General features: G+C 51.0%; 11 protein-coding genes across 11 annotated transcripts; 5 read left to right on the forward strand and 6 right to left on the reverse strand.

Annotated features, from left to right (window-relative positions):
• Nucleotides 1-896: 896 nt before the first annotated feature.
• SNOG_10410 (hypothetical protein) lies at nucleotides 897-4692 on the forward strand (the record flags this gene model as incomplete). The annotated part of the gene is made up of 3 exons (XM_001800629.1): nucleotides 897-987; nucleotides 1079-2284; nucleotides 2336-4692. The coding sequence occupies 3 exons, from the start codon at nucleotides 897-899 to the stop codon at nucleotides 4690-4692; spliced, it is 3654 nt and encodes a 1217-aa protein (XP_001800681.1).
• A 1160-nt stretch (nucleotides 4693-5852) lies between these two features.
• Nucleotides 5853-6039, reverse strand: SNOG_10411 (hypothetical protein; the record flags this gene model as incomplete). Its single annotated transcript, XM_001800630.1, has 2 exons — nucleotides 5853-5880; nucleotides 5915-6039. The coding sequence occupies 2 exons, from the start codon at nucleotides 6037-6039 to the stop codon at nucleotides 5853-5855; spliced, it is 153 nt and encodes a 50-aa protein (XP_001800682.1).
• A 357-nt stretch (nucleotides 6040-6396) lies between these two features.
• SNOG_10412 (hypothetical protein) lies at nucleotides 6397-7420 on the forward strand (the record flags this gene model as incomplete). Its single annotated transcript, XM_001800631.1, has 2 exons — nucleotides 6397-6513; nucleotides 6683-7420. The coding sequence occupies 2 exons, from the start codon at nucleotides 6397-6399 to the stop codon at nucleotides 7418-7420; spliced, it is 855 nt and encodes a 284-aa protein (XP_001800683.1).
• A 740-nt stretch (nucleotides 7421-8160) lies between these two features.
• On the forward strand, nucleotides 8161-8994 carry SNOG_10413 (hypothetical protein; the record flags this gene model as incomplete). The annotated part of the gene is made up of 1 exon (XM_001800632.1): nucleotides 8161-8994. One exon carries the CDS (start codon nucleotides 8161-8163, stop codon nucleotides 8992-8994), a length of 834 nt encoding a protein of 277 aa, XP_001800684.1.
• Nucleotides 8995-10144: 1150 nt separating this feature from the next.
• On the forward strand, nucleotides 10145-10516 carry SNOG_10414 (hypothetical protein; the record flags this gene model as incomplete). Its single annotated transcript, XM_001800633.1, has 2 exons — nucleotides 10145-10361; nucleotides 10419-10516. The coding sequence occupies 2 exons, from the start codon at nucleotides 10145-10147 to the stop codon at nucleotides 10514-10516; spliced, it is 315 nt and encodes a 104-aa protein (XP_001800685.1).
• A 47-nt stretch (nucleotides 10517-10563) lies between these two features.
• SNOG_10415 (hypothetical protein) lies at nucleotides 10564-11503 on the reverse strand (the record flags this gene model as incomplete). The annotated part of the gene is made up of 2 exons (XM_001800634.1): nucleotides 10564-11379; nucleotides 11447-11503. The coding sequence occupies 2 exons, from the start codon at nucleotides 11501-11503 to the stop codon at nucleotides 10564-10566; spliced, it is 873 nt and encodes a 290-aa protein (XP_001800686.1).
• A 903-nt stretch (nucleotides 11504-12406) lies between these two features.
• On the forward strand, nucleotides 12407-13660 carry SNOG_10416 (hypothetical protein; the record flags this gene model as incomplete). The annotated part of the gene is made up of 2 exons (XM_001800635.1): nucleotides 12407-12980; nucleotides 13023-13660. The coding sequence occupies 2 exons, from the start codon at nucleotides 12407-12409 to the stop codon at nucleotides 13658-13660; spliced, it is 1212 nt and encodes a 403-aa protein (XP_001800687.1).
• Nucleotides 13661-13818: 158 nt separating this feature from the next.
• On the reverse strand, nucleotides 13819-14610 carry SNOG_10417 (hypothetical protein; the record flags this gene model as incomplete). The annotated part of the gene is made up of 3 exons (XM_001800636.1): nucleotides 13819-14005; nucleotides 14189-14311; nucleotides 14480-14610. The coding sequence occupies 3 exons, from the start codon at nucleotides 14608-14610 to the stop codon at nucleotides 13819-13821; spliced, it is 441 nt and encodes a 146-aa protein (XP_001800688.1).
• Nucleotides 14611-15901: 1291 nt separating this feature from the next.
• Nucleotides 15902-16508, reverse strand: SNOG_10418 (hypothetical protein; the record flags this gene model as incomplete). Its single annotated transcript, XM_001800637.1, has 2 exons — nucleotides 15902-16261; nucleotides 16329-16508. 2 exons carry the CDS (start codon nucleotides 16506-16508, stop codon nucleotides 15902-15904), a joined length of 540 nt encoding a protein of 179 aa, XP_001800689.1.
• Nucleotides 16509-16947: 439 nt separating this feature from the next.
• Nucleotides 16948-17394, reverse strand: SNOG_10419 (hypothetical protein; the record flags this gene model as incomplete). The annotated part of the gene is made up of 2 exons (XM_001800638.1): nucleotides 16948-17023; nucleotides 17075-17394. The coding sequence occupies 2 exons, from the start codon at nucleotides 17392-17394 to the stop codon at nucleotides 16948-16950; spliced, it is 396 nt and encodes a 131-aa protein (XP_001800690.1).
• A 795-nt stretch (nucleotides 17395-18189) lies between these two features.
• SNOG_10421 (hypothetical protein) lies at nucleotides 18190-22215 on the reverse strand (the record flags this gene model as incomplete). Its single annotated transcript, XM_001800639.1, has 5 exons — nucleotides 18190-18850; nucleotides 18893-19062; nucleotides 19113-19889; nucleotides 19985-21692; nucleotides 22085-22215. The coding sequence occupies 5 exons, from the start codon at nucleotides 22213-22215 to the stop codon at nucleotides 18190-18192; spliced, it is 3447 nt and encodes a 1148-aa protein (XP_001800691.1).
• Between the last annotated feature and the right edge of the window lie 376 nt (nucleotides 22216-22591).

Consider the following 22591-nt stretch of genomic DNA (forward strand, 5'->3'; position numbering starts at 1 on the left):
TTGCACATGCTGTTGCCGACTTGGATGGAAAGTTGACAGTAGCATCTGATAGCGTGAAGCTGTATGATGCACAGCTACTTGTTGCACCTTCGCTTTCTGTTGTAGCTGATAACTTGTAGCAGCGATACAGTAGACAATAGACATAGCTTCCTCATATGCAAGGCAACAGCATAAACCAGTTGTTGACTCATAGGGTCAAGTGCAGAAGGCAAATCGAAACAGTAAGATACAACACGCGCTTGCTATTAGAAGGCTACATGTGATGTTTTAAGTTTGCATGACGTTTCCCAACGTTTCCAATCACTTGGCCAGCAAGTGATCTAGACGATGTCGCTGTTTCAACGCCAGCGCGAACGCGAACGCACAGTCAGCTAGCAGCTCGAAAAAGTCCTTCACCAGTCAGCTTTTTGATCGGCGCGGCGCATCGGCAACAAAGACGTGCAAGGCAACGGGCACTGTAGAGGAGTGCTGCGCTAGGTACAATAGCAAAAGAGTCGCAGTCGCTGACACTGGTCGGTAAGGTATAAGGGTCAAAGAATGCGGGCCGTATAGGTGAGCATTGGAGATGAAGAGCCGTCCGATGCCGCCGACGCTTTCGTCATACGGATCCTCGCGAACAGCCTGAGACCTGTCGGAGGCCCACCCATCACGTCGTTGGAGCCGAAAATGGCACGAATCAAGAAGCATGAATCTTGTCGCATGTCTTCTCTGAGCCTGCACACAAATCTGCGCAGTCTTGGTAGCAGGTGGTGATTCCGGGCGCCGGCAGTATCACGCAACAATTTCCAATCAAGTCCGGCGGCGATCGAAGCTCGTAAAGCCATAACCCCCGCGGCTTCCGCGTCACTGACCAACGGCATTCACCCGCGACACATGGCGACGTTCGCATTCTCGCAATGACGGCAGTTCAAGCACCGCACGACACGGCGGCGGCAATGGAAGACATCCACGGCGTCGACGTATCGTGGCTGCATCATTCTACTAGAGGTGAGAGCCGCTTACCCGGAGGCTCCGCTGGCCGCTGGAGCCAAGTGACGCTGAAGATGCGAGGGCCAGACTAACAGCGCCCGTCTGATAGATCACCACCATCGCCAGCAGGCGCCCTCTTCGCCCGGCCTGACGAGGGACGCGCCCCCAAAGACGTCGTCGCATGGCGGCCTCCCCGCCCAGCCCCACCACGACGAGCGCGAGCAGCAGAACCACCATGACGCTGTTCCCACCACCAAGCCCGCGCCCTTGACGGTGCCAGCGCCCCAGAAACCCGCCGCGCAAAACTCGCAACCAAGTCCGACGACGACGCCGCCCCAGAAGATACCCCCCAAGCGACCGACCCTGCTTAGCCGAGGCAGCGCGGAGAAGCCGGGCAGCTTGACACCACCAGACTCCAAGGGCAGGATCCGCAGCACGTCGTGGATATCCAGCATCAGCTCCAAGTTCTCGTCGCAGAACCCGCCGGCCCAGACAACCCATGCCCAGGCCCAAGGCTCGCCCGCGCCCGCGAATGGCACCAATGGAATCTCGCCTTCCGCCAACGGGGCGCTGAACGGCATCCAAGCAGCGTCGACTGGTGGCCAAAATGGCCTTGAGCCGTACGTGCCTCAGCCGCCCAAGGCCTCGTTCCTGTCGAGTGCGTTGCGACGGCTGTCATCGGGTACTCAGGTCGGTACGGCTGGCAAAGTGTACCCCAACGGTGGCATGTGCCCTAGGAAGGTCATGAACGTCGATCCGAACCGCAACCGCTGCCTGGTGCCCGAGCTGGATACGAGCAAACTGCGCAAGGTCGCTTTCTGCGTAGATGTCGAAATTGCCGGAGGGCCGAGGTACAAAGACGATGTGGATGTGGACGACAGGAACAAGAAGCGCAAAGAGAAGAAACTCAAGGAGCGCGGCGAAGGCGAGGCGCTCAAGCATCCAGCAGCCGTGGTCGAAGAGAAGGAGAAGGACGGTGTAGTCGCCGTTGCGCAGGAGAGTCTTGGCAACGAGAGCGATCCGAACCCAGAGGGCACGGTGCCGGACGAGGAAAAGAAGGAGAACAGCCACAAAAAGGAGAAGAAGAAGCGATCTGAGGCGGAACGCAAGGAGAGGAAGGAGAAGAAGCGCCGCAAAGCCGAGGAGAACGGCTCAATACCAATCGAGTTCACTAGAGAAAGCGACCATGGCAGTGTCGAGGGTGTACCTGCCACAACTGCAGTGACACCGCCCAAGTCCCAGGACCGTCCAACGATAGATCCCCTGCGCATTTACCGGAGATGCTGCCAATTGCGCGAATCGCCCATTTTGAAACGTATATGTGATCAACTATCCTCTCCGTCCGCCTGTTCGCTTGCGCATCCAGGTGTGGTCACCAGCCTCGATCTTACGGGCTCGCGCTTGCAGCTCGCTGATGTTTTGACGCTATCCGACTGGCTTGCCATTGTGCCCGTAAAGAAGCTTTTCCTCGAAGACGCGGATCTTAACGATGAGAAGGTTAGGGTCATCTTGGCTGGGTTACTGGCTGCGAAATTACCAGACGGTCCCAGACGGTCGACATCTACGCCGGTACAGAACGGATCTAATCAAGCAACAGGCGACCACGGCTGCGCTATCAAGAAGCTTGTTCTCAAGAACAACCCCAAGATCACTGCCGAAGGCTGGAAGCATATAGCACTGTTTATCTACATGTGTAAATCCATCGTTGCTATCGACGTTTCGATGATACCGTTCCCACGCCCCCGCGCCCAGGTTTCGTCGCCAGTAACAGAAACACCACAAGGCACCGTGCCCACGAACGAAGCACGGTCTAGAGACGTCGCGGAAATCATGTCCAAGGCTATTGCTGAGCGCCTGGGAGGTTCTACACTACAAGAACTTGTGCTGGGCGAATGCTCATTGACCTCGTCAAGCATCAGAAAAATCATCGACGGCCTGTATCATCAGTGTGTCCAGCGACTGGGACTCGCTACAAATGATATCGACAGCCAAGGGTTGGAACACGTTCTCCACTACATCCGCTCTGGGGTCTGCCAGGGAATTGACCTTGGTGGCAATGATGTCTGCGGGAGTTGGATACCTCAACTTTGCGAAGGCCTTGGCAAACACGTTCCCACTTGGGCGTTGTGTCTACAAGATACCGGGCTTACGCCAGAGTCGCTGAAGATGTTGTTTCCAGCGTTGATTACCATGCCCAGCTTCCGATTCCTCGATTTATCCCACAACAAGGGCCTATTCTCACATAGCTCCTCGTTGTGTCTGATCAGAAAGTACATGCCCATGTTCAAAGAGCTAAAGCGTATACATCTGGCGGATGTAGATCTGAAACCCGAGGATGCCATTGCAATTGCAGAGATCCTGCCAGATTGCCCTCAAATTGCGCACATCAACGTCCTCGAAAATCCAGAGTTGACAAGAGTCGCCAACGCCACGGACGAAGAAACACAGGAGGAGGCAGCGGCACTTTACGCATCGCTCACACTAGCCGCGAAGCTGTCTCGCTCTCTGATATGTGTGGACATTGATGTGCCGTCCCCAGAATCGAACGAGATTGTCAGAGCACTTGCTAAGCAAGTCGTCGCATACTGTCTACGTAACATTGAGTCAATCAACGAAGTTCCAGAGCTCAACGCGGCTCCTAAGCCCGTCGAGTTGCCTCAAATTCTCATGCAGCTTGTCGGGAACGATGACACGAACTACGAGCCGGAAAGTATGTCTTCCGCGCCGGACAATGATTATATTGTTGGTGGTACTGGCATCGCCAAAGCCCTGAGCTATTGTCTGTCTCACAAAGCAACCGACTTGGGTATAGTATCCCTGCCTGCTAGTGGAGCCAACACCCCCACAAGAAGCCGAGCCGACTACTTCGAAGAACCGGGCAAGGCAAGGGCAATGTCCAAAAACCTGCTCGAGACAGCACGCAACACTCGGGCAAGGATTCAGCCAGCATTAATCAGGGAAGCTAAGAGTGGTAGTGATATGGGATATCGTAAGGCTTCTAGTAGAACTGGTCCTGCGGACTTCTTTGCTAACGCAGCCACAGGCCGCCTGCTTTTCCTCGATCAGACTCTTCAAGGCATGATTCAGCGCTTCGAGGACGAATATCCCGAAACACGCCTGCAGCCTTCTGATACTCACTCCATTAATAGCTCCTCGGGCTCCATGCCGAGCAACTCACCTCCCATCTCCAAGGTCCCAACTCTCGACAATAGCATCACAGACATCGCCAACCAAGACTCCGACGAGGAAGAAGGTCTTACTCTACGGTCAAGGCACAACTCCGACGTATCTCTTGCTTCACGCCACATGTCTCAGGAAGAAGGCCGACTTCATCGCTTTGGACACCGCGTCCGCACCGGCCTCTTGAACCCTAGCCGTCCAAACTCCTCTTCTGGAGACGAGCCGCACAACAATCCTGCCTTCCTCTCCGGTACCATGGACGATCATGGCCTCCCTGAGCATCTTCGCTCGCTACGCATGTATTTCCACAATTACAGTGGTGATGAAATGCGTCACATGATCGAGGGTGTAGGCTGGGAGAAGGCGTTCAACAACGTAGTTGAAAATGCTGCGGAGCTGCAGAATCTGGAAAGAGACGACCCTGCTACGTTCCAGATATTCAAGGAGAGTCAGATTGCGGCTCTGAAGAATAGGAACCCGGACATCTTTGGGCCTGGGGAGGTGCATGAACGGAGGAGTGACGAATTTGCCATCGAGGACTAGGTTTTTAGCGACATTGTTGACACCGTGTATTACTATCATCATTAATACTTATTCTTCCGCAAATCTTCATGTTGGACTTCTTATCAGAGACGACTAAATAAGACGAGGCGATCCATGTCCATACTATAGCATCAGAGGCATCACAAAGTAAGTCCTGCCAATACAGAGAAGAGTTTAATATTGTTAGGATAATTCGGAGGTCCAGTCTCATCCGCATTGCAAATTTTGATCCACGCAAAACAGACAGACGGCCTTCCATTCCACACATCCTCACCGCCGTCTCGACTTAACATTCTTCACCGCGTGCTCAACAGCCACAACATACACAAACCTCCCCATCCCCATAATCACCGCCTCCGTCTTATTCGACAGATGACTATGGTGGCTAAACACTCCTCTCGCATGCGTATTCGTAACATGTATCTCGATAAACGGTATATCCACCTCCAGCAAAGCATCTCGAATCGCAACACCTCTATGCGTAAACGCCGCCGGGTTGATGACTATCACGTCCACTTCATTGCTCGCCGGTCCAAAGCTCAAATTGGGCGTACGCCTGCTCCCTCAGCACATGCATACCCTTAAAAACTCGCCATGCCGAGTACCTTGAAGCTACCTTCATCAGTCTAGTCTCCAAAGGCCGATATGCCATCTCTACCAGAGCACCTGACTCAGCTCCAGAAAATAGATTAGATGGTACGCCTTCTTCGGTAAGGTCATCGGCGGGAATACGCCCCACAACAACCCGCACTGGGTGTTTTTGCAACCGAACGTACATCGTCCAACTGGGTACACACTTGTGTTGATAACCCGGGAAAATGCATTGTCATTTTCCTTCAGCATTTGAACGGCTGCGATTGACAATAATAACATTCTTGACTCTCAACGTCTCTAACGCATAGCAAACTGCACGCGCCGCTCCACCCGCACCCAAGACGACAGCCGTCGACGACTCAATGTCCGGTAGACGATTCTTGACAACACAAGATCGGATGCCTGACCAATCCGTATTAACGCCCTCCAATACTCCCTTCTTTGACCACAACCGTGTTGACCGCACCGACGCTGGCTGCCCGCGGTGTGATCACGTCGACAAACTTTCCAATCTGGAGTTTATGTGGGAACGTAACGGAGGTGCCCCCCAAGATTAGATTGTCTCATCAGACGTTCGACGCTCTCATCGACAGCCTTTGTTTCGTAGATCGTGTAGTGCCTAGGATACCGGAGTTTTGCGAACGCCGCATTGTGCATGTGAGGTGAGAGTGTGCGATATGTTGTTGCCGAAGATGAAGAAGTTGAGGTTCGCTTTTGCTTCGGCTGCTTCATCTTCTGTCTGACCATGGCCATTGTGGTTTGAGGGGAGCTCGGGCATTTGCTGCAAGTGAACTTGAATAAGATGGGTTCGAGTGAACAATTGTGCTGTAATAGCGCGACGGTTCATACTAGGAAATCGAGGTAGAAACCAACAAAGCGCTAACTTGGGGTAATACCTTACCCGGAAGGACGCAACTTACGAACTTCCCCAAGTGGGGATTTTCGGAGTCGCCCTAACGTTACCGGAATTGCAACTCTGCCACGACCAAATGCGAAGCTGGATTTTACCACCTCTTCGGCTCTTAGACGGACAATCGTCGCCTCCTTACTCTAGTCTTCTAGATTATCGTTAATTTGAGAACGCCTTCTTGGATTCTTTGCTGAGACATTATGGCTGTTTTCCAGCCAGCGATCATGTCCGCCTCTCTGGGGCGCGCATGGGTTCACGAACTTGACAACAAGATCAGGGTGGCAGGTCAGCAAGGCTTCAAAGGAATTGAAATTTTCGTATGAGGACCTTGAATACATGGCCAAGAAGCTTTCCAAATGCGAAAGCCCCACCCCTGAAAATCTCGTCGAAGCTGCCCGCCAGATTCACGAAATGTGTCAGGTAGCAGGGCTCCAAATAATCGGGTTGCAACCATTTCTCTTTTATGAGGGGTTATTGGATCGCCAGAAGCATGAAAAGCTTATCGACAAGATCCATGTCTGGTTCCGCATCGTGAAAGAGCTGAAGACCGCAACAATTCAGATCCCGGCCAACTTCCTACCCATTGATCAGCTCACGGGAGATATGAATGTCATTGTCGGCGACCTACGAAAGCTGGCGGATTTGGGACTACGTGAAGAGCCTCAGGTTCGTTTCGCATACGAGAATCTTTGCTGGAGCACGCATATCGACACCTGGGACAAAGCGTGGGAAGTTGTCAAACAAGTGGATCGTCCGAATTTCGGCCTATGCCTCGACACATTTAATATTGCCGGGCGTGTTTGGGCCGATCCCACAACAGTGGATGGCAAGACAGCAAATGCTGATTCAGACTTCAAGGAATCTATTCGTCAGATGGTTCAACAGGTGGATTTGAAGAAGGTGTTTTATATTCAGGTGGTGGACGCGGAGCGGATGACCTCGCCACTGGTTGAAGGCCACCCTTTCTACACTTCTGGTCAGCCACCACGGATGAGCTGGTCGCGAAACGCCAGAGCATTTGCGTACGAAGAAGATCGAGGGGCGTACCTTCCGGTGGAGGATATCGCACGGGCGATCATTCATGACATGGGCTATGAGGGATTCATCTCCATGGAATTGTTCTCGAGAACAATGTCTGAAGAGGGAGAGCATGTGCCAACAGAACATGCGCGGCGGGGAATGGCTTCCTGGGCGAAATTGGTCAACAAGCTTAACTTAAAGTAATCGCTGGATGATTACTCATGATAGATCTCACACACCACTGTATAGGCCGCATGTCTACGCAAACCATTCATACACATGAGCAACATATACATGTAATTCCTGTCTCTATTTATTCTTCCTCTACCCAAGCCACCGATTGCCGACAAATGGTCATATTTCTAGCAGGCGTGCCTACATGTCTACAGTATCCTGGAATATCTTTAATGACTGTCACACCCATCGTCGCCTTCTGGTAATAGGCGAGGCATTTGTGTCCATCTGAGTGAATTGAAGTAAGTTTCTTTAAGTCTAGCTTAGGCACTTGCATAGCAACAAAGTGCTTGTCTCTATCTCCTCACTCCGTCAAGCTTGGAACGTATGTCATGGAGATGAATCAATGCAGTTCAGGCGAACTTAAGATAGATTTTTAAATGCCGATCTTACGAACCCGATAGTGACAAGGTTTGTTAGGGCCCGTTTGTGAAGATTCACGTTCGTGCGGGCGGACATACTTGTTCGGCTATGGTAAACAATCTCCCACTAGAATGTGGGGGGAAGCACCCCACCGCTTAAATCATGTTCCATACCAACCGGGGTGAAATACATCAACTTATACCACGACGTACCTTTCCAGATTCTACCATTTCTAAGGCCTGAAACTTCCATCAACATAAAAAATGGCCACAGAAAATACGGAAACAAAAACATTACACCTTGTGGGCATCGGTGTCAAACATTCTATTGCCCCACCAATGCACAATATGATTGCGACGTCCCTTGGTCTTCCGTGGACCTTTCACAGTACTGAGTGCGACACTGTCGAAGAAGTTGCAGCGCTTGCACGAAAGTCATCCACTGCTGGTCTCGTCGTGACCATGCCATACAAAAACACTGTAATGCCACTTCTTGACGAGCTAGACGACCTGGCGACGACTATCGGAGCTTGCAACAACAACTACCGCCGGGATGGCAAAATTGTTGGGACAAATACAGACTGGCGTGGCATCAAGGGATGTCTACTAGAGAAAGGAGACGAGAGCTCTCGGCCACGTCCTAGCCGCACGGCATCAGCTCTGGTTATTGGGGCCGGAGGCGCTAGCCGCGCAGCCGTTTATGCCCTCAGCAGCCACCTTAGTTGTCCCACGATATATGTATTAAATCGCGATGTTGCGGAGGTGGAGGCGCTCAACACCGATACACAGAAGATGGCTGTTACTCCCAAAATCATCCACGTCAAGTCTTTGGAGGAGGCCGAAAGCTTGGAAGCGCCGTATTACATTGTTGGTACCGTGCCAGACTTTGAACCGCAAACGAAAGCCGAGAAAGACGTAGCCGTGATCCTAGAGCGTTTCCTCTTGAGTGATAGCAAGGGCGTACTGCTTGACATGTGCTTCAAACCTCGACGTACCAGAATGATCAAGCTTGCAGAGAAGCTTGGATGGCCAGTTGTAGAGGGAACTCACGTTATTGGCTACCAGATTCAGGAACAATGGAGGCTCTGGGCTGGAGACGAGCGAGCTTCTCGCCTGGACGAGAAAGCTGCTTGGAAAACTCTCTTGGATGCAGCAGAAGAGAGTACAGCTATAAACTTCTGAGGAGATGGACAGAAGTAATGAATATGCACTATCACGAGAGGTTGTACGTCAATATTGATTTTTGGCCCATGTCATTGGACTCATGTTTCCACCAAAATCTATGCTCGTTCATCACGGCTAATGTACGACATCTGTGCAAGCCTGAGCTTCGCAGGTTCACGTGTTTCGTCTCATTTCATCTTTCCCAGGCCATGATCCACGATCCCAATGCCTACAATCTGTATGCCAGACACCATCTGCTCATCCAAATGCTGAGCTAGGAAGCTATGAAGCTCCACAAGCTCTTACTCCATCGCAACAATGGTTTGTTGAACCCCATCAGCCCGCCCTTTTGCACGCCGCTGACTCTTGAACGCCAACCGCGTACAAGAAGCCAGAAAGGTCCTTCAGCGCCTTCGAAGGCCCCCGGAGGATTTTGAATGTCTCACTTAGGAGGTCTACACAGTCCTTGCTCGGATCGAAGAAGAATCTGTTCAAGGAGCAGCTTTCCAAGAAAACTTGTGCCAGCCACGTAGCTAGGGCCATGTCAAGAGAGGATTTACTGTTAGATGCAGAGACATCTGTTACTCAATTTAAAGGACCTATGGTATGTGTCTTCAACATGATGCGTAATGGGCATCCGTCTCGCACTGCGTGTCTTGACTACGAATGATTTTCCAACGTCGCAGCATACCAAAAATAACCTTTCAACGCGCTTGGAGTTGAAAGAAAGTTTGGACGAATAATGATCGCATCACACGGGACATCGTCGCCTTGCCTAGCTAGAATCCGCAAACTGTATATCTAGATCCCATTTCTTCAGCTACCAACTTAAAATTTGGCAATACATACTTTTCGAAAACACTTGAGTGACTCAATTTATTTGTTGGTAGACGTGAGTGTGGCGGAGGACCAACAAAGCCGCTGGACACAGGTAAGCCACGCCCCATTCTTTATATAGCACACAAAGGCACAGCGAGCGAACAACATAAATGAAAGCTGGTCCCTAACTTTCCTTTGTCATGTTACGCCCTTCAGTATCCTACTTCTTAATACAGTCGCGCAACCTGTACAATTTCGAATATTTTCACCACAAATTCTGACTTCCATCACGATGATCATGACCCGCATCAGCATACCAATCTTTAGCCTCTGGCTCGCCAGTCTCAGCATGGCTACGCCGGTCGATGTATACCTCAGAGATATCATAACACTCCCTCCAGCTAGTACATCTAACATGGCATGTCAAAGATGCTTGAACTCCACTGGGAACCCAAATTATCTTTACGCCAACGGCAAGTGTAACACACTCGACAATGGAGACAAGTACTATGCCTGTAGCTCAAGGTGGCGGTGCGGAATATGCATGATGTTCAAAGGCGAGCAATGTAAGTCAAATTGATGGAGAGGAGTATGCCAGGACACAACTAATGTGAATCCCATAGGTATGGGCGACATGGTTCGACTCGATGACACTAGCGCGGGCTCGGGTGGGTGGCATTGGGGTGACTTGAAGGAGGCGCAGAGTTATTATTGCTTCTAGCGCAAGTGTCCGGAAGTTTTTGTTCATCATTCTTTACCATTCCATTTCTACAGTTTAGCTTTGTCGTCCAATAAAGAAAACCCTACTTGCTTTTCTAGCTCTTGCACGGCATCTCTTGTCCTTCCAAGATTGACTTTGATCGTGCGCAACCCGGTCTTCTTCGCAAACTTGAGATTGATGCCAATGTCATCTAAGAACAGCGTATCTTCAGCTGTCACTCTACCCAAGCCTTTCTTCTGTGCAATCTTGTCCATCTCTCTTACTGAAAGCTTATACGCCTCTGGGTCGGGCTTCCGCACGCCAACAGCTGCTGAGCCAAGGAAGATGTCAAAGTTGGTTGTCACATCCTTCGAGTCATTTGCGTATGGATTTGGCGGGGGCGCATGCATAAGGTCCTTCGTGAAGAGTTGCCCTTCCTCGTCCAAGATACCCTCAGGGAACGTGACATTGTTGCTGAATGCTCCAAGGACAAATCGACCACTCTCCTTGAGCTTTCTGAGTGCTGGGTACATATATGGGTCTGGCGCTCTGCTTATCTTCATCATGCGCCAGAATAGCCGCTTCGCGTCGATGTCTGGCACTCCCTTGCCATGGCCATCAATCTTCCCACCTTCAATCGGCTGCCCCAGACCTGTTGCGCCATCCTTGACCTGCTTTTGTAGATATTCGGACCACACCTCCGGCTTCGTGAGTTGTTTCTTGAACGATGCGAACCAGTCGTCATTGAGTTCGACCTCACCGCGCTCAATTAGCTGCCATGCGCCTGTATCGTGTGGACCTTTTTGGATCGCGTAGTTGATGTAACCGATGGGAATTTTGTTTTCGATTTCGTAGTCGAGAATTGCTTGGAACGGACTGATGACCTATGTTGTCAATGTTAGCTTCGTTGCGTGTCTGGGGTGCGCCCAGGTGTGGGGCCAGAAAACGTACAACTACACCGCCGATGTCGAACAGGATGGCTGTGGGGGGCTTCACTGTGTTCGACATTCTTTCTGTGGTGGTTGACACTTCCTCAAGTGTTATGAAGGTCTCATGGCGGAACGTAGAGGGCCATGGTATGCAATCATGTAAGAACGTTGGGGGAGCTCAGTGGACCTCGGCATTGCGGAACGATTCTATGTCTACTACTCCGTATCGATAACCGGCGTGAATGCACTACTTCGGCACCACTTCCGTACAGACTTCATCGACGTTGTTTCGGCAAACGCGAGGCTCTCTTCCAGGTTGACGGTGCGTTGGTGATACCCTGGACGAATGTTACCTAAGAGCGTGTAGAACCGTTGGCGCCCATGTTGCAGAAAATGGACAATACCAACAACTAGGCAAAACCACGTCCGACATTGCGCACCAGTCAATTACTACGCCTTCGAAGTCGGGCCTGATAGAGTTTCACAGAGCTTTTCGGGGCGCACAGTGTGACCAAAATAGCACATCTGCATGATGTTTGCGGCAAAGCCGTGAGGGAAGGATCTAAGGCGCGCACCTCAGCCTCCCCAACCGCACCGCATGTGGATGAAGTGCGTTTCAGCAGCGCGCAATACAATTTTATTGGAAGAAACTGCACAGCATCCAACATATGTGTGGGAATCGCGTCTGCGGCGCGGGACCCTGATTCTTGGAGAATCTGACAGCGGCTCTGAATCAGGACAGCCTTGAAGCAATATGAATGTGGCACACGGGCAAAACTATCTTCGCTTTCGAAGAGTATTGAGTACTGTGTAAGAGTTCCAGTTCTGGAAGAGTTGCGCACGATCAGTCTTGCGGGTCAACAGGACATACCATATATGGGGTCTTTTGTGAGAACACATGCCAGAGTCTCCAAATTTCTCACCACAGTTTTCACGCCTCGCTGTCAATCTGTCGTTTCCTCATAACACATTCGAGGTAAAGATGATTTACACATCAATATCGCCCGTCTCCCCAGAGGACGACACCCACCACAATCGTAACGACGACGACGCCGTCTCAATTCTCTCAAACGCCGCACCACCCTCCGGCTATCAAGCATACCGACCTCCGCCCACGCAAGAATATACGCACTCTCCAATGAGAAGTCAGCAGCAAGCTACAAGCTATTCATCACCATCTGTGACGTATACCCCGGCGCCAGCATCATCTACTCCAAGCCCGCCAGCCCAGAACCCTTTATCCCGGCCCGGCAGATTTCCTTCACGCACGCCATCGCCACCAAAAACCCCTATATCCACGTTAGGGTTCCGATCGCAGCTTTTAAGCAATAGGGACCGAGGCCAAACATACACAGAAGTCTTGCCATGGACGGAGTCTACGCACCTCCACTCCGCACCTGCAGCTCACGACTCAAGGCCAGGTGTTGGAGTGTCTGCTGGTACAAGACAGGAAGCGAAGCAATACCATCGCAGTCCACGGCACTTGAAGAGGACGTGGAGAGCGGGGTGCATGAGAAGGTTTCCATGGAAAGGAGCCATGGCGATGGGGATGCTGTGTATGTTAACCGGCTCCTGCACCGCGCTACTCTACGCTTCAGACAAATCGACGCCGGAGTCATGGCCAGCAGGTATCCAGCCACCGACGTATCTCTCGATCATGGAGATTCTCATTTGTCTGATGACGCTCGGCGCTCTCGGCGAAGGGGTGGCGATTTCTTTCTGGACTGGGCTGCTTCGCGGAACGACAATTGGCAAAATAAACGATGTTTACTGCTTGAGAACTTTGTGGTCGGCATCTCGTGCATTGGCTCGCCTTCAGCTCAAAAAAGTGGGTTTCGCGACTCTCGTGTCTGCCATTTCTCTATCCCGTGGGCCATTGTTTCAACGCGCGCTTGTGCTCAGGGAAGGGAAGTACGAACTTCACGTCGTATACGTGGCGCTAGGCATGGTTGTATCATACACTTCCATACTCTCAACCATGCCCTTATATCATGGCTACTGGCACCTCGGCCGCTCCGTCAGTTTGAACCCGTTAGAGATCGCGCGAGCCTTTGGCGCACCAATGTTCGATGGCCTAGACGGAAACGTAACAGCTGGGGATATTGAAGTTGAAATGGGCGTTTTGGCAGTGAGGCTTGGGGCTGTAGAGAGGAACGGGAAAGAGAAGGCGTTGCGGGTCGAGTGTACGGAAAAGATCAACGTTAGGAAGCCCATAGAAGGGGAGATCTTCGGATGAAGAATTTAGTGATGAAGTATTCATACTGTGCTCTGAGTTTACACGCAGCCATTTCATCGCGCCACTGCACGCCTAGAATGTACTGAAGACCTTTGGGCTATGTGCTCGAAATAACCTCACGAGATACAAGCATGACCATCTGAATGTTGGCTGCCAATTCACAACCCTTTCTTCCTGCCAAGACCACCTCCCGTCTTACGCTTCTTGGATCCCGATGTATTGACCACATATTTGGAAATATGTGGAAGGTATTCCAGGTTTTTGTATGAGCCTTCATCCTCTGCATGAGCTCGCAGACAGCTCTGGCGCTTGCATGTATCGGTATCATAGTCCTTGCATCTGGCCCTGCGACATGTGGCATCGTTATCGATACAAGATTGACATGGCTCCCCGGAATCGCAACGGCGATTCTTGATGTAACACCGAATGCACAAAATTATGCGCTCAGTAGACGAAATTGCGATGTTGTCTGTTGGTTGTCTATGATTGAACTAGCCAGGTGTTGTCTAAATTGAACATGTCACGTACTCGATCTCGCTGTGTGAGCGCTTCGCTACTCTAGCTGGCTTGTCCAAACCCGTTGGCTTTTGTACCTGATCTGGAACATATTCTACTTTCCCTTCTGGTGTCACACCAAGAGACACGAAAGACCTAGGTCCCGTGGTAGATCGTGAAATCCGTGGCAGGTGTGAGGGAACATCAGGGAGTCGGGCAAGTAGAGATTTGTCGTCCGTATACTGCAAGCCAGGCTCTTCGCCGGACTCATCAGTGCTGTCTCGTAGCTTCCCGATCAAAAGCAGTTCTTGTGCCTCTCGTTACAGGGCCTTTCGTTCGCGCTCGGATTCCTCGAGCTTCACGGAGAGCTCTACATTTTGCTCTCTGGTCTTAGCAAGCTGCGCCTTGGTGCCCTTCAGGGCTGCTTCAAGGAGCTTTTGTCGGCTTTGGACCATTTCTGGACTATTGTGGATCGCTCCAGAGGTTGCTTTACAACGGCGTCTGGGCAACGTAGAGAGTCGCGAGCAGTGCCAAGCTAGTCGCAAGTTTTCAAGGGCTGTTCAACCTTTTGATTAGCTTAGTCGGGATGCCGGGCGGGTTGTATCGTTCCTCGTGTGCTGGTCCACTCCGAAAAGCGGCCCGCCTCTCAAAGTGCTCCTTCACCTCGCTTCTGGACCTTTCCCAGCTATGGGAAATGACGTAAATTAGATATCACGTGTTCTAGCGCGCACGCCAAGCGCACAACGAGTATTTAATCCCTTGGACCTCCGTTCCTCTTTCTTCTTCTCCACTGAACACCGCCCATGTTCGACTGATAGGGGAAAAAGTCCTCGCTTGTGCTGTAAGCACAGTCGGTCCCGCCAAGAGCCTCTGACATTCGTCAAGCACAATCTCATCAACTATTCGACTACCGCAGGTGCTACAGCATCGACTAGTTCCTGGCTGGCCCAGAGCAGTACGGTGTTGCAGTTCCTCGGTCTTAGAAAGTATGATATAACAGAAGTGACAGATTCCCATTACGGCTATCTGTTTCTGGCTGTTAGCCTAGAGACAGGAGCAATCAGCGGCGCAAGCCAATGATGTATCCTCCTCGAACCTGGACGGGGCACATATCACCTATCAAGCCTTGCTCGCTTATAGGTGAGCAATCGTGGTGAGGTGCACCTCTTGGTCCTCACGGGCCCGATCGATAATCAAGTGTCGGAAGGACACTGCGGTGCAATCTTGAAGTACACTTCGGTGGCTATCTTGACAGAATCCGTAGTGCCTATCTTGACAGTACTGTGGGTTAGCTTGGGCCTGCAAATTTTTGAACCACCACCTTTACTTTTTTTCATTGGTCACACTGCCCTTTGGCATTGTATCGAAGAAGAACAAGGCATTGATAATGAATCTGCTGCTTGTCTAATAAGTAAAGTATATGGGATGTAATTAATCACCTTCATAATAACATGATACGTCATGAAGATGCAACTGCCTTTAAATTAAGATTTCATGCACACTGCACAGAGTCTGAGAATGTGCATGCTTGAATTATGGATTTGCACCAATCTCACTTATTCCCGCAGTAGAAACACGAACGCCACAAATAAGGGTTACGGTCTCAGGAAACCCCGACTGCTACAATAACTCATCATCATCATCCTCCTTCTCCATCTTATCTCCTCCCCGCTGCTCTGCAGCCCGCGCTACACCCCCACTTTGAGGTATTAGTGGAATGCTCAAGAGCACAGAATGGCGGATGACTCACTTCATATCCTCGCCTCTACGCAAGTTCTTTTTAGCCGCATACTTCTTCGCGGGCCTCGATGGTAGATTGACCAAGTCTTCGACGCCACGCTTCTTGACAGCACCCCGAGCGGTGACAGTGGAGCCACGGGAGCCAAGCGCATGCTCCTGCTCTTGCTGTGGCTTAGCAGAGGGAGCCTCAGCCTGACGCTGGAAGGCATCACTGGCCAGGCGAACGCCACCAAGATTCTTCGTCAACTCCTCCACCTTCTTCTCCAGGCGCCTTGTAGCTGCCTGGGCCTCGCGATCTTTGCGCGCAGCCTCCTCCAATCCGCGACTCATGCGGGACGCCTTTTCCTTGACCGTGCGGTTTTCGCACTTCAGAGGTGCCATCTCCCTCTCCATGTACTCGGATCCGTATCCGCGGGGATCGATCGACCCTGACCTCAAGACGGTCGATCTTGACGTTGGCAGCGCGAAGCTTGCCCTTGAGCTCAGCAGCCCCATCCTCTGCCTCATCGCGCTGCTGCGCAAGCTCATTCAGCTGGCCGTATAGGCATGCGATTTCTGTGTCATCACCGGGGGAAGCGGTGGTGCCGGTGCGGTAGGGGTATTGTTCTGACATAGCTCAAGATAGAGCGGGAATTGTATGGAGAGTGGTATGAGGATGATTTGGATGATTAATTGAGGTATGCAAATGAAACGTATTTGTACCATCCCACGATTTCTCTGACTTTCGTATCATACCGCGTTCTATGAGCTATGTAACACATCACTCGTTGAAGTTCTCTAGTCTCTTGAATTAACAGCTCAGTCTGGAGGATCTCAATCCATATCTGAACTGTTCTTGCATACTCATATTACATTTTGTGTAATCACAGTGCTTCCTTCGGAGGCTGCATGTATTGCATAGAAGTCTTGAGGCCAATCAGGGGAGTGATCATGGTGTACTATCCTGGGGACCAAATCGATCAGATACACAGTCCATTCACTTCCGTCCCAGAACTCCGTGTCTTTATCCCTCTACCCCACGAGACTCGTTCCACCAACTGCAGAGAAGCATATCAGTTATGGCCATCCTCCAAGTCCGTCTCGTCCATAGTCTCAGTGACCTCCGCAGCCTCGTGCTCCATGTTACGCCTATAAGTCAGTCAGTAATTTTACCTACGCTTCCAAAGTGTATCGACGTACTTCTTTCTAGGCGAACCGCCAGAGTCCTCGATCATCGCATTATCCCGCTGCTCGCGCTGATAGAGACAGGCAAGGATTTCCGCTTTCTCCTTCTCCAGAGCAGCCTGTCTCTGTCTCTCACTCGCAATCGACTCCTCCGCTCTGCGCACCATCTCCTCCATCCTGCGCTCGATCGCAACCTGTTCCACCGCTCTGCGCTCTTCACGCTTAATCTCCCTGATAGCCATTTTGTGCTCAATTTCAGCCTCCGCCATCTCGAGCTCAAACTCCACCGCCTTGACGTGAAGGCTCGCGATCTTGGCCTCTTTCGCCGCGTTCATGTCTCGTAGGCGCTGGATCGTTCTGGTCGTGTGCTCGACGCATAAGACTGACCGGATTCGGGCCCAAGCGCCGCCCTCGACGAATGTGGCGGCGGTGTCATTTGGGTAGGCTCCAACATGGCTATGATTGTTCGATGTGTAGTGTGCGAGTTGAGATACGGTAGGTCAGGTGGCTGCCCAAGTTTGATGATTTGTGCGATGTGGGAAGTGGGATTGAAGTTTCAAGTTGTGAACATGTGGGAAATTTTGCGCGTTTGCAATTGTGCGTGATCCCGCGTCAACTACACAACACTGAAAAGCATGAATATGACATTTTGGGGCATGGAGACCTCGATCTACAGCCTTACATCCTTGATCTAGGCCGAGGACGACCTATCTCAAAAGCTATCTAGTCACGTCAAGTGACCCTAAGACGAATACAATCTGTTAAGATGTTGACTGATGCAGCTACAAATAGAATGGTACGAGTTCAGGATATTGCTTAGGATATGAGGAATTGATTCAGTCATTCCAAGTCTATGTGAATGAGTGTAAGAATGTCAGCCATATACACAAGTATAGCGAGACTGCGCAAGAAGACAAGACATGCGACGCAAGAAACGGTCTAAGTACAAAACTCGACAGCGCCAGAAGCAGCAAGGAAAACTTCCTGATGTGTTTAAACATCAGGTAACACATCGCAAGGAAGAAGCAAACGAGTAAAGCAGTAAGCAAAACGCCAACAGAGTCCAACAAAGGAAAGAAAACAAGGAAAGGAAACAGCGCCAACCGTCCCAACAGGGAAAACCTCACCACTCACATCCAGAACATCGTGTCATCGAGGCTCTTCTTCCAAGGACCGCAACCTCCCTCCCTCAGATCCTCAAAGTCTTTGCGCGCCCACGCAAGAACCTGTCTTTCAAGCTCATCCTCCACAGCTCTGCGATGAGCGCGCTCGATGCCAATCTGAGCCGCAGACTTCCTCGCCGCATTTCGACCAGGACGTATCGGCACCGGCGGAAGTGCACTGATCTTTTCAGCCAAAGAAGCCGCAGCGTTTTGCTCGATTATCTTTTTCATGGCGTCGTATGCCTGGGTATACGCGCTGTCGGGATCCGGACTGTAGAAGTCACGCATGTAAGCGCGACCACGATCGCAGAGCCTGTCGGAATAATATGCGGGCGGGGCATATGATACGCCGAGTGTGGCGCGGACGTAGGTGTAGCACATCTTCCAAGTGAGCTCTTGAAGCTCTTTGTCTCCAAGGCCTATCTCGTTGGCGATGACGACGTAGTGAGTGGGGATGGCCGTGCCCTTCAGGCCGTGGTGGGACTGCAAGAAGAAGTCACAGTAGTGGGGGGATGTGACAACGCGGTCAACGAGGGTGCCTGGTACACAATTGCCGTTTAGGTGCTTGAGAGCTTTAGCTGGGTAGAAGCGTGTGTGGTGACGCTTCACAGCCACGACAATAGTGACTCTGGGAAGCGGGGTAGTTTCTCGCCCTTTCACGATAGGATACCTTTGTCGGAACGCTGCTTTGATTGATGGCAGCTCTTCATCTCTGACCTTGGCGAATTGTCCTGTAGATACACCGTCCCTGTAGAAGAGAATCCTCTTTGGAAAATTGCGGGTTGCTTGTTCGTAGGCAACGATTCTCTCGTAAACCATAGCCTGAAGGTCGTCAATGATCTGAAGTAGTGTTAGTATGATTGAAGGCGAATCTGAACAACAACACCTACTTCTTTCTTGCAGGTTTCCTGGAGCCTCATGGAGCCGAGATACTTCGTGGACATTGAGTTCACTGAGCCAACAACTGCTGCAATGGATGGACATCCGACCAGAGAACCAGGGGAAGGGTGGGTAATATCAGCACCAAGCACCAACGTGTCCTGCAATGTTGTTGCGATGTGGGTGAGAGGCTTTGCGGCGAACTGAACGGTGTGATTGCCTCCACCAAACTTGAGATTCGCTTTCATCATGATGTTTGCCATGTATTGGTCGATATTTTCTTTACATTTCTGCTTTGCACTGATGTAGTTTGGCGCTTGCGTCATGCATATTGATTGCAACCCCGCCTCCGTATCCGCGGCCGCTTTGAAAGCAGAATATACTGGAATGCTCTGGGTCTTGAGAAGTAGAACCACCAGGTTTGTGCCCTTGTTGTTCTTGACGAAAGTTTGAATGCCATCTGATAGTCTGGTCTTGATGGCGGAGTGTGTCGCACCATCTCGGAGACTGCTGAGTTTCTGTGTGTGGACAGCTTTTGCACCAGCACAAATGCCATACTGTTTGACCAATCTGCCAAATGTTTCTTGGTAATTTTCGACAGTGTCTTTTACGATGCCCTCCTCGACTAGCCAGAGACAGTTGTGGGTTTTTGCGGGGGCCTTGTTCCCTGGAGCATCAATAAATGCTTTCAGGTTTTGGAGATTCCACTGAGCTTGTGTATTGGGCTGCTGGTTTGAGGTCTTCGCACCATAAATTATGTCCAATTTCTCCATCTGAGCTGATGGGATCTGCAACATAGTCGGTGAAATTTGCAACTGTGGACAGCCACGCTAAGAGCATACATCGTTAGCGAAATTTCTCAAAGTCGAGACAAATAACTCACAAGATTCTGCAGAGACTTTGCTGGGTCTAGACCAAGTAAATGCATTGCCTCCACCTCAATGAGACGCCTACTCTGCTCTGGGAGATGCGTCGCTTGCGTGAGCATGTCCTCTACCACGGTATCAGGGAGCAATTGCCTGTAAATCTGATACGGCATGATACGCAGGTACTCAGCTGGGTAGTAGACAGTATCTGCAGCGGTTCCAACATTGATAGCGTAACCGTCCTTCTTGAATGGCTTGGCGAAGGTCTTCTGGAGATGGTCGATGACACGAGTCTTGTTCTCATCTTGTACCCAATTACCCTGGTCGTCTTTTTTGTTCTTGTGGAAAGACATCTGGGAGTCTGTAAATACAGGACCGAGTCCACAGAATGACTTGATGCGGTTTTGCGGCTTGTTGAGGTGATCAGTATGCTTGTCGTCAGGGTCATCGGTCGCTGTACGATCTGGCTCGATGTACAGCCTAAGCGTCTTGAGATGCTTCTCACGCTCAGCGTACGTGAAAGTTTCGTCTTTCAGAAAGTCTGCAACAGTGATGGGGCAAAAGAATGCGCTAGTGGCTGCATTCACGTTCAGCAGTACCTTCTGCATACCAGGCTTGATGGTGTAGTAGTATCCTCGAATGGTGCATAAGCTCTTGAGGTTCTTACCGCCTGCCAAGGGTTTGTAGCCATTCTTCACGAAGAATTTGCTGGCCGACTGCAGAATGACGTCGTCACGAGACAAGCTCGACGAAACAGCAATGTTCAACGCGTCAACTATGGGGCTGAAGGCGAATTCCGCGTCGCTTGCTGCCTGACTTGCATTGATATAGTTTTGAAGTCCAGCGAGATCGAGCTCCCGCTGAAGTTTGATGAACAACTGAATGCGCTGGCTACCATCCGCAATAGCATCCGGCATCCAAATCGCACCAACTTGGGTGTTATCTGCTCCATCAACGACACGGTTGCAGTTCATCTCGCTGTGAAGGTCTTTCCAAGCGACGATGGTGTTGATCCCGCCTGTGGTGAAGTGCTCCTTGTTGTTCTTCAGAAAGTCCCAGGCCTCAATCGCGGTCTTCAGGATGAATTTGGACTTCCTCTTGGACTTTCCAGCTGGCATCTTCAGTACCTCATACACGAAGAATTGCGTAGTAGGTTTGAACACGACTTCGAAGTGGTTGGTGAATACTTCGGAATTTGTGTTTGCGAACTCTTTGCGAAGAGGGAACTTCGCACTTGCCGCGCTGCTCACACGTGCTGTAGACTTGAAGATGTTGCCGTTTCCCAAGGCAGAACTTGGTACCTCTGCAGCTTTCGCCAGTTCTGAATCGACAGCCTCTTTCTGTGTGATGTCGCGTACCTTCTTCAGATTGTCAGTTCCAGTCGTGGTGATCTTGGCAAGATGGGAACTGAGTAGCGTGTCTTCATCTGCAGCAGCAGTAGTATCCATGGGGGCAGTAGTAGTAGCTCCAGACTGCGCTTGAAAATCATGACCGTCAGTCGAGTTCCCAGTGACTTCCTTCGGTTTGGGCTCCTCCCTTGGCATCTTAAGGTATTTCTTCATCTGGTTGCGAACGCCAACCACTCTGTCTGGAGCAAAGAACTTTCTAAGCGGAGAATCCGTTGCAGGCGGGAGGTTGATGATAGGACACTTCGTGCCAGACACTATGGCCATCTGTGCCACAGATGACGCAGGGGTCGTCATCCATGTGGCGCCGTATGTTGTCCTGCGTGGCGAGTTCGTATTCGGCCATGATGAATGTGTGCTCGGGGTGTGTACCTATTTAGAAAAGAGTTAGAAGAGGAAGAATCGAGTTCTGGACACTCGAGTCTTCTGGTGGTGCAGTACAGAAGCCGGTCGAGGCGGCCTTAATATAGGAAGTCTGCTGATTCGAGGCGTTTGCTGTGAACAATCTGTAGTGTAGTAAAGCAAAGTATGTGGGCTGTCCGACCTGCTTCAAACGTCGAGTCGATAAGCCAATCTGATGTATCAGCAAATATAACCCCCAAGTCAAGCTGTACCTCCTACATACAGCAATTACAATCCTTGACCTGGTTTGCGCAGCGCACATAAGCATTCGAACCGAGGCCCCTAGTTCGTGTCATGTTAGATACTCACGCAACCTTCAATTCGATGCTGATATTTGCAATCTCTACACGCTTTGGCTTCTGCTTGTCAAGTCCACCAATCCATGCCTCGCAAACTCCAAAGACCAAGCACGCAACCAACAGGTCGCAAAAGCTCAGCATGATGGAGAAATAGCAATTCGCGTGGCAAGCACAACTGTCTTCGCAGACGACGCACATAGTCAGACTCGAGTATGTTATTATGAGGGGAAACAAGCAATTTGTGTGAGAAGCTGAATGTGGAAGCTCGAGGAGGCAGCTCTAACAAAGGCAATGTTGGTTTGGTAAAATTTTCACGGTGGAAAGGGGGCATCTGGCCGGGTTTTTTCAAGTGCAACTTAAAAAAAACCTCCCGGGGGGGGGGGGGGGGGGGGGGCGTTGAGATGTTCAAGGAGCACGGTGGATGAGACTCACGCGTAGAAGCTGCGTACTAGCTAGCGAATTGTTTGAGGAAGGAGCATACGCAACATACCTCAACACCCATACCCACCCACGGACT

Source organism: Parastagonospora nodorum (assembly GCF_000146915.1).
Source record: "Parastagonospora nodorum SN15 chromosome Unknown scaffold_17, whole genome shotgun sequence".
NCBI classification, from domain to species: Eukaryota; Fungi; Ascomycota; class Dothideomycetes; order Pleosporales; family Phaeosphaeriaceae; genus Parastagonospora; species Parastagonospora nodorum.